General features: G+C 42.0%; 1 protein-coding gene and 1 long non-coding RNA gene across 3 annotated transcripts in view; one reads left to right on the forward strand and one right to left on the reverse strand.

Annotated features, from left to right (window-relative positions):
- COL9A1 (collagen type IX alpha 1 chain) overlaps positions 1-17,360 on the reverse strand; it is a 236,842-nt gene that overhangs the window by 70,145 nt on the left and 149,337 nt on the right. Inside the window, exons 8-11 of one of the 2 annotated variants that reach the window (XM_075202592.1) lie at positions 16,949-16,969; positions 15,640-15,714; positions 15,365-15,400; positions 15,207-15,269 (exon numbers count right to left, since the gene is read on the reverse strand). In XM_075202592.1, coding sequence (XP_075058693.1) covers positions 15,207-15,269; positions 15,365-15,400; positions 15,640-15,714; positions 16,949-16,969 — 195 coding nt within the window. Of the gene's footprint in view, positions 1-15,206; positions 15,270-15,364; positions 15,401-15,639; positions 15,715-16,948; positions 16,970-17,007; positions 17,140-17,360 lie in introns of those variants that run through there. The other variant, XM_075202593.1, reaches the window with a different exon arrangement.
- Positions 9,805-17,018, forward strand: LOC142144121 (uncharacterized). The gene is made up of 3 exons (XR_012689655.1): positions 9,805-9,910; positions 11,162-11,271; positions 16,294-17,018. It is a non-coding gene; the product is annotated as an uncharacterized LOC142144121 (long non-coding RNA).

Consider the following 17,360-nt stretch of genomic DNA (forward strand, 5'->3'; position numbering starts at 1 on the left):
TATTGGACAAATCTTTGTATTAATCTTGGTTATATTTATACATATTAATTAGGTCACCTCTAAGGTGTCATTTTCCAATGTAAACATACCTAGTTTTTCTAACTTATCTTCAGAATGTAAACTTCTATTCCCTTTATAATAGGTTGTTCACATCTAAAGTCTTTTGAGCTCTTCAATGTCCATCTTACAGTGAGGAGAACAAAATTGTGTCCCATATTAAAGGTATGATCTATCTAGTGACATATATAATGGTAATACTGTTCGCATAACACGCAGGGTCGCTGGAACACAGTAAGCCCGGTAAGTGCAGTAGGATAGCACGGATGCCTGCCCTTTTACCATCTGAATCAGGATAGGTGCCCGGGTGTCCACAATCAAAGAAGCTACAGGAGAAGGTAGTTCTATCTATAGCTATTAGCTTGGGCTGAATTACAGCTCACTCCCAGCAGATCCACTGAAAGATAAATCCCCACACTTCTATCAGGCAGATAAAATCACCATTTTTGGAGAATAATGGAAACTGATAGGCAATGATAGATGGAGCTCTTCAGTGCATTTCATGTTTTTTATATATATATATATATATATATATATATATATATATATATATATATATATATATATATATATATATTCCATAATTATATATAGATTTGCTTTTACATTAAATGTTCTTAAGATTTGTTACATCCAATTTTAGCATGTCCTGGTATATTTACTGTTTTTATCCAACTATTGGCCCCTAATCTCAGATGTAGCTCTAGTTGTGGCTTTTCTGTGTCTCTCAGCCTCTCTAAGTACCAAGAGCTACTACTGTCAGCATCCTTTATTTAATAACTTAATGGCCAGAGGGTCAAATTACACTTCTCCTCAATTCTTCTCAAAGCAACTCACAACAACACAAATACTGTAACCCCAGAAAAGTACCCAAAAATTAACCTGCTAGCGCTCACAAGTACATACAGCATGTGTACACTGTACAACAACTGATCAAGTTATAGGGACCATAAACAAAGGTATACAGTTTAGTTGTAGAAGCTATTTTTGCTCTTGAAGGTATCATCATTATCACCACCATTTATTTATGTAGCGCGATTAATTCCGCAGCGCTGTACAGAGAACTCACTCACATCAGTCCCCGCCCTATTGGAGCTTACAATCTATATTTCCTAACATACACACACAGACCGAGACAGACTAAGGGCAATTTAATAGCAGTCAATTAACATACTAGTATGTTTTTGGAGTGTGGGAAGAAACCGGAGCACCCCGGAGGAAACCCACGCAAACACGGGGAGAACATACAAACTCCACACAGATAAGGCCATGGTCGGGAATTGAACTCATGACCTCAGTGCTGTGAGGCAGAAGTGCTAACCACTGAGCCACCATGCTGCCCAAGGTATGTTGTATATGTTGCAAAGCATCCAAGCATGTTATGATTTCTTTTATATTTTATAGGGGAGCGTGTCAGGACAAGAGGGACCCGCTGGTAATAGATCCCAAGTTATGAGATGTGCAGAGGAGAGCAGGATTGGTCCTCCCCTCCTTTGAAATGGCCATACCCAGGCTACAGGAAGACCCAGTGACCACTTTCACATTGTGATACATAAAGCATCAAATTATCAACTGTGTCAAATTAAAGGATAAACCCAGTTAATGGTTGTCATTCCTTTTCTAAAAATTAAAAATAAGATGATTTGAAACATTGTTACTAATTTGTCTGTGTGCTATTGATTGAAGAACAGTTTTATTAATGAGCTACTTTGCAGCATAAATGATAACTTTGTGCAGCAAGTTTCCATATTGTTCAACAAAGTACAAAGCTACTGTAGACATCAGTGTTTAAGTGCTCTGTGCACGCAGTGAGGTTTGACTGATGTCAGTCTGTACTGAAAACAAAGCATGCATTGGGATAATTGACTCCAGTGTCAGTGCACCTCTTCTGTTTACATACTACTACATATCCACCATTGCCCATGCATTGGAGAGCATTGCATGTGTTAGATGTAGTCAGGGCCGGATTAACCCGAGGTCTAACTGGGCTATAGCCCAGGGGCCTCGGGCATCCAGGGGGCCCTTCAAACTCCTCAGCAGCATTATTGATCGGTCGGGGGCGGGGGCGCCCCCGGCCCGATCGATGCTGCTGAGTACTGTCAGTGCAGTCCTCCGTCCCGGCGCGCTGTAGTCTGCTTACTGAGGATATCTCGCGAGAGTTCATGAACTCTCGCGAGATCTCCTCAGTAAGGAGCTTACAGCGCGCCGGGACGGAGGACTGCACTGACAGGTAAGTGCTTGGGGGGGTCCTCGCGGGGGGTGGGGGGCGGCGGACGGCTCACATTGGGGGCCTCGCGGGGAATGGAGGGCCCCTTAGCCCAGGGGCCTCCATTCCCTTAATCCGGCCCTGGATGTAGTCTATCCATAGTCACACCACATCTCATGCACAGCACTCTCAGCGCTATATGTGAATGAGCCCTGACAGTTATTGTGGCTTCCTGACAACTTCTACTGTAGTGAATAAGAAAGACAGGAGGATGTGAGAGACCAGACAACATGTCCTTGAAATTTCCAGTTGCAGATGTCTGTGCCAAATTTTCACCTTAAATGGCCAGTCCAAGTTTCTCATAAATGGATTGCACTGGATGTGTTGTTAGCTTGTTCTAGTGATTCTTTTATGTGCTGCTTTCATGCAGTTTACACAAATTTATTCAAACTCTAAATTTATTCTGGGACTTCTAACCTGCATAGGAATAACACTTATGTATCAGTTATTAAGGGTTTGGTCTACATGTATGTGTCAAAGCAAAATATGTATTTCAGTGGTGGGCTACAGATGACCCTAGGGCCACATGTGGCCCTCCAAACATTCACCTGCAACCCCCAGCTCCTTCCTGCTTTGTCAGATTCATTTGACATAGCCTGTAACACTTGTTTAACATGCCTGATGGCATGGTATTACAGGCCTCTTTATTTCATTAATGTATTTATATTTCATCATCATCATTTATTTATATAGCGCCACTAATTCCTCAGCGCTGTACAGAGAGCTCACTCACATCAGTCCCTGCCCCATTTGGGCTTACAGTCTAAATGACCTAATATACACACACACAGACAGACAGAAACAAGGACTAGGGTCAATTTTGATAGCAGCCAATTAACCTACCAGTATGTTTTTGGAGTATGGGAGGAAACCAGAGCACCTGGAGGAAACCCACGCGAACACAGGGAGAACATACAAACTCCTCAAAGATAAGGCCATGATCAGGAATCGAACTCATGACCCCAGTGCTGTAAGGCAGAAGTGCTAACCACTGAGCCACCGTGCTGCCCATTAACATTACCGATATTAAGAACAATGCACAGCCCTTTGAAGAATAGAGGGCTGCACCATGTGCCCTCCAAGTGTATCAGGTTGCCCACTAACATTGTATGTCAATGGTTCTGGACTGTAAATAACATTATTAGTTTATTCATCCAAACCGTGGGATGCCATTCATTTATTTTTACTTTTATTACAACAGCATGTGTTAATGTGCTATAGCATAAGTCTGATATCAGTTCACAGCCTATGCTAGAGAAATTACATCATCATAAGGTTTTCCCATCAGGAAATCCCCAATGATGGTGTCACTAAGTATTTAGAATTCGCAAGTGGATCATGCAGCATAGCATAGAGCAATCCAAATATTTTTGAGGTGAGGACCACAGACCTTGTTTACTGTTAGGCACAAATGGTCCAAATATGCACATGGACAAATAATTTTCCAATGCAAGGGATGCAAATGCATTTATTATGCATGCTGCTACTTCCTCATCATTTATCAACATTTATTTATATAGCGCCACTAATTCTGCAGCGCTGTACAGAGAACTCATTCACATCAGTCCCTGCCCCATTGGAGCTTACAGTCTCAATTCCCTAACATATACACACTAGGGTCAATTTTGATAGCAGCCAATTAACCTACTAGTATGTTTTTTGGAGTGTGGGAGGAAACCGGAGCACCTGGAGGAAACCCATGCAAACACGGGGAGAACATACAGGTACCCAGGAAGCAGAGAAGCCCCAACATAGACACTACAACATAGACACTACACATCTATGGCTTTAGCTAGGTTAAGCAAAACAAATAGTTATTTTTATCAAAACCATTATGTCTTAAAAAACTATCACCTCAGCATTTTTATATTAAGATAACAGCTATCTATATCATTAATATATCTGCAATGTTGGCTGCATACGTCTGTTGGTGTGGAGTTTATGCACAAAGTCAGCAGACATCTTTTAAAACAACTCATGAGAAAGAACTCTGATAAAAAATAAAAAATATCATTGTTGTCTAAAAACTGAAATATATATATAATCTGGATGTAGCTGGAACAGTCTCGATAGATCTGTTACAATGTACAAAACTACAGCACATCTAACATTGAGCAGAATGTAAAATAGAAACAAACTACTGCAGTGCCATCTAGTGGGGGACAGGCGCATCATACTAGATTTAGAAGGTGATGACATAATGTGTACTTAGTAAATATGTTAGACGGACAATCTTATGCTGAAATAAATACATGATAAAATGATGGAAATAAAGTATGTATACTATAGGGTAACGTTCATACACTGTATGTATGGAGAGTCATGAGTCATTGAAGCAGGGTAATATTGCAGCATGCCATACTAAATACTGGCCTGTACAGCTGACGCACAGGTTTGAAATACACAAAAGCTGTTTTGACCATTGTATGTAATGTGCGACATTGTTATTTTTCCCTAAGAGAACTGACTAGGTATCTATAACATGGTAACTGCCATATCAATAAATGTGAAATCCTGTCTCAAAGCACAGTATTACAATCTTCAGAAAATAAAAGTGCTCAAGTATAAAATCACTTATAGCTTAAAAGAGAGTTTTCAGTCAAAGGCTAAATAGTTACTGACCTTGCTGAGTTTATTACCAGTAAATATTCCACACGTCTACTAAACTCATACTGGGTTGCTGTAGCTGTGGCAGATGCAGACGTTGTTCCACAAGCTTGTAAGTTGCCAATTGGTCAATCATTTAATATCAAGTACAGATTTCTGATCATGTACTTGATACTTGATAACTTTTTTCTTCCATTTCATCTTCTGATTTCCAACAAAACAATCACTACTGCATTCAAGCGCAATTTGTTTGGCCTTCACTATAACTATCAAATCACTAATAGTTACTGACACTCTCAAAAATGTAATTACTCAGTATGTTTAAAACCAAAAGGCTAGTACTGAGTTACAGTGAAAATCTGTATTTTAATTTATGCTAAAGAATAAATTACATTGACCTTTGTTTAACAATTTTGACAACCAACGTCTTGCAGAATTGAAAGATGTCTATCAGGATCAGAAGCATCAGCAAAGGTTATCTATACATATATATATATATAAAAGATATTACCTATGTCAGTGCAGTACTGTATACCAATTGCTTTGAAAAAAAAATATTTAACTGAAATTAATAGTTGCCCATCATAATATATGTAGACTCTGGCTTCCTGGGCCTTAATGAACTGTCTTTCAAGACATATTTGCTTTAATGTTTAGTGTCAGGTTTCTTTCAGATGAAGCAGGGGTATAAAGTTTATTTTGCCCCCTTTTCTCTAGTTCATTATTCTGTATTACTGTCAATTCTGTCCACTGCCAACACCATATGGCTCCATTTATTGCCTGCAGCTTTCATGTTGATACATATGTTGTCACACTCAACTTATACTAGTTGCATTTATATTGTAATAAGGGGAATCATCTAAAATCATACATAAGAAATATGTTACATTATGCAATTAGTTCACTAGCACAATGTATATTAATATGGTGTTTGCTACAGGCATGCAGAATGTATTTAAATTGAATGCAACAGAGTCGCACAGTGTTTGAATGTTCATATGTGTCCAGCATTAAATGGCCAAACAATAGTGTTCTCTTGCTGTGCTCCACACAGAATGGAACCTGAGATAACTCTGGGGAAATAGCAACCTTTAGAAACCCGTTGATCTCTGCTGTGCTGAGTATGCTTTCCACAGGGATGTACATGGCATTGGTTACAGAACTTTGTTGCTGCCTGTGTGTACAGCATACACAGACCAGCTTAGAGGGCAATCAATATCTATCATGAACAAACTCTCCTGTATTTTTCTTGCACTCCATTCTATTTGTAAAAAAAAAAAACTTTACTTTCATCTGGACACACTATTAATGTATAGTAAATTATCTTTCTTTTGTTATATAAAAATAATTTGTGAATAAAAGAATAAAATCTTATTAAAAATATTGCCCACCTAGGGATAACTTCAGGCCAATAGGAGTCCTCTCTGATTGGCTGTGACCACATGGCTTTGTCAAGATGCAAATCTCCACTTTTTTAGCTGGATGCAATGTTAGCTTGTTTAAATAGATCAGCACTGTCCATTTAATGGCATATGGGTCACATGCACCCACTAACCACATTGACTTTACTTTTCCCTCACAGCAACAGGAGTTTGAATGATAGTGCTATTTCAATGAGAAGCCAGTGCAGCTCCTGTCAGTAACAGAACTACCATTGGTGCAGCAGGTGCAGTGCACTGGGGCCCATGGACAAAATGGGGCCCACTGCATGGGGAACTAGTGAGCTGTGGGACCCGGTTCCCTTCTCCCTGCTTCCCAGCACTGGGTCCTACAGTTCGCTAGTTCTGCCTCTGACTCCTGTATATTACATTCTTTCCTTGGAACCCTACCATTACCTTGTATTCCAGGCCACATGCTGTCACAGCAAAGAGCATCCAATGCTAAGGCTTAGAAAAAGACAGGTAATTCAATTCTTCCACACAGGGAGGTTGTAGTGAAATTGGCACCTTATTGGACAGATAACCAGCCAATCTAATCAAGTCCTGTAATCACACACACCTAATGCCCATAGCACAGTGAAGGCTATAGACAATGAACATCTTTTTTGTACCAGTAACGAGCAGCAGTGAAGGTCATCAGATATCCCTCAAACTAATTAATAAGACAAAATGTCTTAAAAATTAAAAAAATCTTTCCATGCTCGAATAATTTATTGTAATCCAGTTCAGTATACATTCCATAGATATATTGATAGTTGCTAATTTTCTTGATTTTTACGTATGTTTGTCACGTTCCAGTGTTATTCACCTAAGATGATGGGAGCAGGGTTGTCGAAGGTGAAAGTACAGGCGCCTACGTCTGCTTGTGCAATGGTATGCACGGCATGATGTGGCATGAGTCTGTGTGTACGAAGGTGCGTGGGTAATATCGCACATGCACCATCTTAGGATATGTAGCTGGTGACTTGCTGTCATAGATTATTGTGTTACTCAGTAGTGATCCAGTATATCTCTGTTTTCTGATTCAATTCCTAGAGCATGACCTTGGCCATCCCTAATTACCCTCAAAGCTTTCTGACTCTTGCTTTGGCTACAGGCTTCTCTGACCTCTGCTCTGGTTATGGACATTCCTGGCTACATCTGTGATCTTGCTCACTGAACCCTACTCCACTTCCTGCCAGTCCTTCAGGCTTAAGCTTCCCTCATATCCAGGAAATATCTGACAATGTCATAAATTGACTTAAGATGGCCCAAGCCTCCAACAACAGAATAAGTGTCCGATTTGGACACACATATGGGTGGCCAAATTGGAAAATCTCTGACCATGTAAAGAGCTGGATCTCTTCTTGCTGTACTGGGGCTCGGAGGATGGCAACTCACAGCATGTGCAGCCATAATGAACATGCATGATTATGGCAAGAAATAATTTAAATCTTAGTTACTAAGGTTATTACATATGAGATCATTTTCACTAATCCTAAAAAGTGCTTCAGGGCATATTAGCCCCTGGTTGCCCATATGCTTGGGTAAACATCAGTGCAGCCTGGTGCCTGAGTGCCCGACAGACAAAAAAAAAGACCTGAATGGGCCCCAGAGGGAGAGAGCCAAGGGAAGGGAGCAGAGAAGTTGTTTAATCTTGTAGGGGAGGGTTGGGTTAATGGTGCTAATTTGTGTCTGCTCATTTTTCAAACACTTGTTTAAGAAAGCAAATGATTGTGGGAAAACTGATGATTAACATGTATTTCTACCAACTGCCTTGATCTTTATTAATTTAAACATCAAGGAATGTGTTTAGACTACAACTGGCAACAGGAAGTTTTAAGCTCTAGAAGGCAAAGCGCACGAACAGAGGGAGTTATTAGAAATGACAAGGTTGGGGCCTTACAGTTCATAGTCCTGTTATGTGCTGTGATTTTTAATTGTTTTTCTGCATAATACCAGTAAAATGGATTTACTTGATATGCATTTACTTGTTCAAGTGTAGTTTTCAGCTAGAAACACAATATCATGGAGTATTTGAATAAAAAAGCAACAAAGTCTTTCTTCCATTAACCATTCAAGCTAGATTTGCAAAACCCAGTTACACAATGAAAAAAATGGGACATTTGGGATGCATATTGTCAACAGATGCTGCTCAGCAAAATATCACAGAGTTTGGATAGACTAAAGTCATTGATGTATATAAAAAATTCAAATAAACATTACAGGGAAATTACTTTGCAGCCCAACAAAAACACAACAATGTCTAAATAAGCAGGAAGATGCTGGTATATTTGTTTTCCTCATCAACATATGTAAAACATTAAAAATCATGTACTCTACCCAAACATTATACAACATGAGGGGGCAGTGTGTTCAGTGAAACATATGATAGTGGATATTTCAAGTACTACTGTGTAACACTGTATATGCAAAACATCTAATTATAATAATTACAGCCAATCTGCAGACCATAGATATCCTGTTTAAACATATACTATCAGTGCAATTTGACAAACAGCAACAAGCAATTACCAAGCAATTTGATCAGTTTGAATAAGTTGCAACCAAGAAAAGCATGTGACATCTCAACTGCAGCCATGGGGTAGAGAAATGTCTTGTATAATATGGGAAAACATGGTCAGACTACGTGTCAATACATATGTAACATCCTTTCTACTATACCAGAAGGCATGATGAGGTAGAGGTCAACATATTAATGGGTCATCATGCAGCTTGTACCATTAAATAGAAATTAAAGGACACATACTGTAAAAAGCTTCCTTTATCATATCTTGGTCAGCTTCACTAAATATAATGTGGGTGACATCAATTGTAGTTATCTATTCACCAGGCCACATCATTCAGCCAACTGTGTAATGCTTGTAGGGCCTTTTACTTAGAACAGTGAAAATACCATAGGTGAAGCTCCTCAATTTGGGGCTATGCTGGCTAACAATTATGTGGTTGTTTTCCTTTTAGAAAATAGGCTAGATAATACTTCTACTTTAAACATTTGTTGACACAAAACATTTCCCAAACGATGGAATGGATCATTGTATTACCTCACAACTCTGCCCCACTGCACTACCTCACATGTCTAACCACTGCATCACTGCACTACCTCACATTTCTATCTATGCCTCACTGCACTACCTCACATATCTACCTCTGTAGCAGAGCCGTAACGAGGGCGGTGCGACTGGCAAGGGCGCAAGGCCTGGTGTGGGCGCAACACCCGCCCGCCCTTTACATGTCAGCAGTGAAATGCCAAAGTAGTCCTGCGGTGCTGGCACCGCAGGACTACTTTGCCCATTGAAGACAGCTAGCGCGAGTGTGCCGACTTCTCGCAGCGTCCTGACGTACAAATAATGACGTCAGGACGCTGTCAAAACACAGGCGACGAGGAGCCGGCACAGAAGTTAGAAGAGGAGGGAAGAAGACACGCTGCAGGAGTAGGGGCTGGAGAGGACAGGAGCGAGCGCTGGAGAGGACAGAAGCAGGGGCTGAAGAGGACAGGAGCAGGGGCTGAAGAGGACAGGAGCGAGGGCTGGAGAGGAAGGTGTGTGGAGTGAATGGTGGGTGGGTCTGGTGAGGAGGGTGTCTGGAAAGTAGTGAGGGGTCTGGTAAGAAGGAGTGAGGGGTCTGGTGGGGAGGGTCTGGAGAGGAGTGAGGGGTCTGGGTGGGGGGGGTCTGGAGAGAAGGAGTGAGGGGTCTGGGTGGGGGGGGTCTGGAGAGAAGGAGTGAGGGGTCTGGGTGGGGGGGGTCTGGAGAGAAGGAGTGAGGGGTCTGGGTGGGGAGGGTCTGGAGAGAAGGAGTGAGGGGTCTGGGTGGGGGGGTCTGGAGAGAAGGAGTGAGGGGTCTGGGTGGGGGGGGGTCTGGAGAGAAGGAGTGAGGGGTCTGGTAAGGAGGAGTGAGAGGTCTGGTAAGAAGGAGTGAGTGGTCTGATGGGGAGGGGTCTGGAGAGAAGGAGTGAGAGGTCTGGTGGGGGGGTCTGGAGAGAAGGAGTGAGGGATCTGGAGAGAAGGAGTGAGTGGTCTGGTGGTGGGGGGGTCTGGTGGGGAGGGGGTCTGGAGAGAAGGAGTGAAGGCCTGGGTTGGGGGGGTGTCTGGAGAGAATGAGGGAGGAGGTGGTCTGCGGAGAAGAGTGAGGGGTCTGGAGAGGAGGGTGTGTGGAGTGAATGGGGGGGTCTGGTGAGAAGAGAAAATATGAATTATATAATAATAATTACTATTCAATTTGAAGCCATAATTTGTGGGGCTGATGGGGGAAATAGGATTTGTGTTAAATGGAAATGTTAATATTTTTATGTCAGGGATGGTGAGAGTCTGTTTGTTACATATGTAGGCTTTTAATTTAATGTTGAGTATGGTGAGGAATAATTTGGCTTAAATCAATAACATCCCCATTAAATGGGGATGCTATTAATTTAATGGTAGGAGATGGTGAGGGGTGAAGTAGGTCTATTAATTAGATGGGAATGCTACTAATTTAATGTATGGGCTGATGCGTGGGGTATGTTTGTCTATTAAATGGGAATGTCATTAATTTAATATCAGAACTGGTTGGGAGAGGCTTATTTATTAAACGTGGGTGCTATTAATTTGATGTTGGGGCTATATGGGGGAAATAGACATTTACTGTAAATTCTATTAATTAGATTCTGGAGCTGATTGCGTGGAAGGAGGTTTGTTTTTAAACAGAAAAAGCTACTGATTTAAAGTCTGTCTGGTTGTGGGGAGGGAGACCTAGATTCTTCACTCACTGCTAAACTTTCCAGGAGGTGAGTAATAACAATCTCTTTTCCAAACAGGCCCCCAATATTCCAGGATACGTTTAAGCAGCAATGGAGCATAAGACACCAGCAGACAGAAGACACCGGCGATGCTTAACCGCTGAGAAGCGGCATCTACTCCCATAAAGGTACATGGGATGGGCACCAAATTCTGTTTTGCCCAGGGCACTAAAATGTCTAGTTACGGCACTGCTCTGTAGCACTGCATTACCTCACATCTTAACCTATGTATCACTGTAGTACCTCTCATTTTAACCTCATTATCACTGCAGTAGCTCACATCTCTACCTCTGTACCACTGCACTACCTCATGTCTCAACGTCTGCATCACTGCATTACCTCACATCTTAACCTATGTACCAATGCAGTACCTCACATATCAACCTCTGTATCACCACACTACCTCATATCGCTATCTATGCCTCACTGTAGTATCTCACATCTCTTCCTCTGTATTTCTGCACTACCTCATGAACCTCAGTATCACTGCAGTAGCTCACATCTCTACCTCTGTACCACTACACTACCTCATGTCTCAATGTCAGCATCACTGCATCACTGCATTACCTCACATCTTAACCTATGTATCACTGTCATACCTCACATATCAACCTCTGTATTTATACACTACCTCACATCTCTACCTCTGTATCACTGCACTAACTCACATCTCTACCTCTGTATCACTGCACTACCTCACATCTCTACCTCTGTATCACTGCACTACCTCACATCTCTACCTCTGTATCACTGCACTAACTCATGTCTCTATCACTGCATCACTATATTACCCCACATCTTAACGTATGTATCACTGCAGTACCTCCCATATGAACCTCTGTATCTCTACACTACTTCACATCCCTACCCATGCCCCACTGCACTACCTCACATTTCTACCTTTTCTATCACTGCATTACCTTATGTCTCTACATCTGCATCACTGCACTACTTCACATCTCTACCCATGCCTCACCCATACCTCCCATTCTATGGATCAATACAGAAAAGAGGTGCCAGAAATGGTAAGGGAACAATTTGTACAAAACTGTCTTTTTAAATACATTTGGGCCATTAGGAATATTATGGCATAGCAAGCACTGAGTCAACATTCCTGCATACCAGGCACAATTCAGGGATAAGGTAAAAACTGGAACTGCCGGAATGCTGGAACGCCGGAAGGAGTCAGCTTACTACAGCGTGCTCTGCTGCTTAGTGTATTAAGTGAAGCTTGCTGTGTTTTCTCTGCCTGTATAATGCAGCCTGTTCTGCTACACAGATATGTTCACTGTAATATATGTGGAACAATTATTACACATATTGTATTGCATATATAATGCAGTGCTTGACTGTGTGTATAAATACACACAATCACACAATATATTTATATGTGTGTATATATATATATATATATATATATATATACACACACACATACACACATAATATATCCGTTCTATCTGCCTGAATGTATGTAGGAATAAAGCGCTGGAACCGAGGACCTTAACCATCCAATCCGGCTGGCAGAATTGGGCTCTCAGTATCTTAGACAATTAATCCAGGTGCCAGAATGGGGCTCTGTGTATATTATTCATTCCGCCAGTTGGAATGGGGCTCAGAGTACCCTAACCATCGATTCCGGCTGCCAGAATGGGGCTCAGAGTACCCTAACCATCCATTCCGGCTACCGCAATGGGTTTCTCAAAATCTTAGCCATTCATTCCGGGTGCCAGAATGGAGCTCCGAGGACCTTAACCATCCATTCTGGCTGCCCGAATGAGGCTATGAACACCTTAGCCATCCATACCGGCTGTCGTAATGAATGTATGAGTACCTTAGCCATCCATGCCGGCTACCACAATGGATGTCTCAATATCTTAGACATTCATTCCGGGTGCCGGAATGGATGTCTGTGTACCTTAGTTATCCAACCTGGCTGCCAGAATTGGTCTCTAAGCATTTTAGAGAACTATTCCAAGTGCCGGAATGGGGCTCAGAGTACCCTAACCATCCATTCCGGCTGTCTGGGTACCTTAGCCATCCATTGCGGGTGCTGGAATGAATCTCTCAGTAACTTGGCCATCCATTCCCGGTGCCGGAATAGATGTCTGAGTATCTTAGCGATACATTCCGGGTGTCGTAATAAGGTTTTGTTTATATTAATCATCCATTCAAGCTGTCGGAATGGATGATTATTGTACTCAGAGCCCCATTCTGGCAGCCGGAATGAATGCATAATTTACTCAGACCTCCATTCTGGCAGCTGGAATGGATGGCTAAGGTACTGGCAGACCCATTCCGGCACCCGGAATGGATGGGTAAGGTATTTGCAGACCCATTCCAGCAGCTGGAATAGATGGGTAAGGTACTGGTAGACCCATTCCGATAGCCAGAATGAATGGGTAAGGTGCTCAGAGCCCCATTCCTGCACCCGGAATGGATGGTTAAGGTCCTCATAGCTCCATACCGACAGTAGGAATGGATGGCTAAGGTACTGGGAGACCCATTCCGGCACCCGGAATGAATGGGTAAGGTGCTTAGAGCCCCATTCCGGGTGCCGGAATGGATGATTAATGTACTCAGAGCCCCATTCCGGCTGCCGGAATGAATGCATAATTTACTCAGACCTCCATTCTGGCAGCTGCAATGGATGGCTAAGGTACTGGCAGACCCATTCCAGCACCCAGAATGGATGGGTAAGGTATTTGCAGACCCATTCCAGCAGCTGGAATGGATGGGTAAGGAACTGGCAGACCCATTCCGGTAGCCAGAATGAATGGGTAAGGTGCTCAGAGCCCCATTCCTGCACCCGGAATAGATGGTTAAGGTCCTCATAGCTCCATTCCGACAGTCGGAATGGATGGCTAAGGTACTGGCAGACCCATTCCGGCACCCGGAATGGATGGATAAGGTGCTTAGGGCCCCATTCCGGCAGCCGGAATGGATGATTAATATACTCAGAGCCCCATTCCGGCTGCCGGAATGGATGCATAATTTATTCAGACCTCCATTCTGGCAGCTGCAATGGATGGCTAAGGTACTGGCAGACCCATTCCTGCACCCACAATGGATGGTTAAGGTGCTCAGAGCTCCATTCCGACAGTCGTAATGGATGGCTAAGGTCCTTGGGACTCCATTCCGGCAGTCATAATGGGTGGGTAATGCACTCAGCACTCCCTTCCGACATACATTCATGCAGGTAGAACGGACAACTGGAATATAGAGCTATGATGTACAGAAATATATATATGTATGTATATATATATATATATATATTTATATGTATGTATGTATTCACACATCCATGCATAATACAGTATATATGCAATATAACATGTGGAATTTTTGATAGTTGTTCCACATATTACAGAGAACATATCTGTGTAGCAGAACAGAATACACTATATAGGAAGAGAAAATGTGACAAGCTTCACTCAAGACACCAAGCAGCAGAGGGCGCTGCAGAGAGCCAAATCATTTCGGCTTTCGGCATTCTGGCAATTCCGGTTTTCACCCACCCCCAAAAATTCAGTCTACAATATAGAAGAATCAAAATTAAAATCCTTATACAAAAATGATCTGTGCTAATCTGGATACAAGAGTGAGATCGTTCATAGAATTATAATTATTTACACTTCAACTTGCAAATTTTGTAGATAACCCGCATTGCAGTGTAATGCATACCAGTAACCCACAAGTAACTCCATATATCACAACACTTGTGTCTAGATTAGCGCCGATGAATTAACTAATTAGTATTTAAACATAACACGTAATTTTTGCCACCTGATGCTTTAGTTTAGCACACCCATAGTTAGATCATAACCATCTGAGGTGGATACTGTGGCTCTTGGTGTAAAGAGCTCACACTGTCTGCGCTGTCACCTGAGCCTGTAACATCCTCTACACACAGACTTTGTGCACACAACAAGCTCTCTATCCGGACTCAGCACGGAGGAGCTGGGAATGACTGCAGTCCCCGCCCACCTCCTTATATGGTCACAGCATCTATACAGACACATCTAGGCATGGTACAAGTGGCACACTGCACTCTAATACTCACATCAGCTCCTGGTTCGCCTGGTAATCCGGGAGATCCAGGTTTGCCTGGATCCCCATCTGGACCCTGATGATCCAATGAGAAAACACAGCCATCAGTTAATAAGAAAACACACAGAGCACATTGCATGCAACACATTTTTAAGCATTTGGTAAACGTACCAGTGGGCCTGGAAGACCGTCAGGACCTCTGTCTCCCTATTAAAGAAGCAGAGATAATTAATTTGTATTCATTATCAAATAATAGTTATATAAGTCAATGATTGGGCAGACTCGGGCTTGATGATTAGACGTGCATTGTACTTTTATATCTTTACACACAGTTACTAAATAATTGAATGGCATTCCTATAAAGACAGGCTGCAAATAATATTTAGTGGGAGAAGATTGACACACTTCAATTTGTTCTAAAAGGACATCCTAAACATGACACTTACATCTATGCCATCAATGCCAGGAACTCCATTTGTCCCGGGGGGACCCCGTGGCCCAGCGGGTCCGGCTGGTCCTCTCTGATAGATAAAATAATAGATTACGTTAGCTGTGTTACATACAGAGCAAGGCACACCTCTTCACACTGCTTCCTTGTGTCCAGTTATCTTAAACTACTGATATGTTTTAATTGTGATCAGTTAGTGTCAGAAATGTCACAACAGCTGTTTCTAACATTACATCTATCAATATAGCAGTGATTTCTGGCTCTTAGCGAACGAACCAAAATACCTGGTCATGATAAAAAACACAAATACACTCAAGTTTAGCTGATTTATTAAACTTCACATTCTGTAAAAGGATTTCTTGGGTGATGGACAGGGACAGTGTTTACAACTGTATATATTCATGATGGAAATAAAGAAACGTTGTCTATGAAATAACATTTACATGTCACTATATGTAGAAGAGTGCGTTGAATTCAGACTCACATCCCTTACTGTGAGAGAAGCTTGCTGGGCTCAGCCCCTGCAGGCTGGATGAATGTGCTCTTGTCCTTTTTTTCTCCTTCTATTTTTACAGTGGCCAGTAACGGGGGCTTTACAAAGAGCACATTGTGAGGTGGTGGTCTCTCCCCTAATTCCCTCCTCTATTTGCAGGAGTGGTGGGAAGAATCCAGGGAGGAGGGAGGCGACTTGATGCCCATCCCTCTGGCACTGAACTGTCCTGAACCCGTTACACTTACTGCTACCTGATTAACCCTATACTACCTTTCAATTAGTCACTTTATAGTCATTGTAACATTACTTTTTCACTCTTCAAATTTGATTTCGCTACTATGCCAGAGAGTTACTACACTTTCTGACCATAGATGTGCAGTCATTGGCATTTCAACACAGAATATGTGAGTAGTTTAATAAAGAAAGTAGGAAAGTTAACCGACTTAAATAACTTGTGAGAAGTCTGCTTCAACAAAGAACTGTCAGCATGTAACCGATGTGTGTAAAGAGGAGAAGCGGTTTGTTCTGAATACATACTGCAGTCTTAATAAACATTGTATTGCTGTGATGTTAATCAACAATGTATAATTTCAGACAATAAACATATCACTTTGTTTGCTTTGGTGATTATAGTGAAATGCTAACAAAGTAATGATGCAAATATTAGTTAACTCTTCCTTTGCTGCAAGCAGGGCATACTCATGCAGATTTTGCCTTGCACAAGCTGACTTTAATATCATCTATGAAAACTCCAGCAAGGTGCTAAACTTTAACGTAATGCAATTGCATAAAGCTAATTTCTTTGAGTTCTTACCTCAAGCAGAGCCAGGCTGACCTGGAAAAGACGAATGAATGAAGTTAGTTGCCACTTACTTGAGCTAAGGAAATACTGATGAGTTGTAAGATTAACACCAGCACAAAGGCCCGGCCATCCCTGACAGTCTTAGCCATAGTATAACCTATGGCTAGGCAAGAAATCGCAGAATCCTTTTCCCCCTGTCCAATTTTAGGACCCACAAGGCAAATCCCCCAACTGAATCAGCTAACACTAGTAGCAAGGTAAGCCCTGGAGAAGGCGTCAGATTCTTATGTTTATTAATATCCTGGGAGGAGAGTGGTGATGATTGGAGGATGCCTTAACTGTGGGATGGGAAAGGTAGGATGGTAGAGGTTGTTTAACCCTTCAGCTGGAAGCTGGAACTCTAATACAGTGTTGTCACATTCAT

This window comes from Mixophyes fleayi, chromosome 3 (assembly GCF_038048845.1).
Source record: "Mixophyes fleayi isolate aMixFle1 chromosome 3, aMixFle1.hap1, whole genome shotgun sequence".
Lineage (NCBI taxonomy): Eukaryota > Metazoa > Chordata > Amphibia > Anura > Limnodynastidae > Mixophyes > Mixophyes fleayi.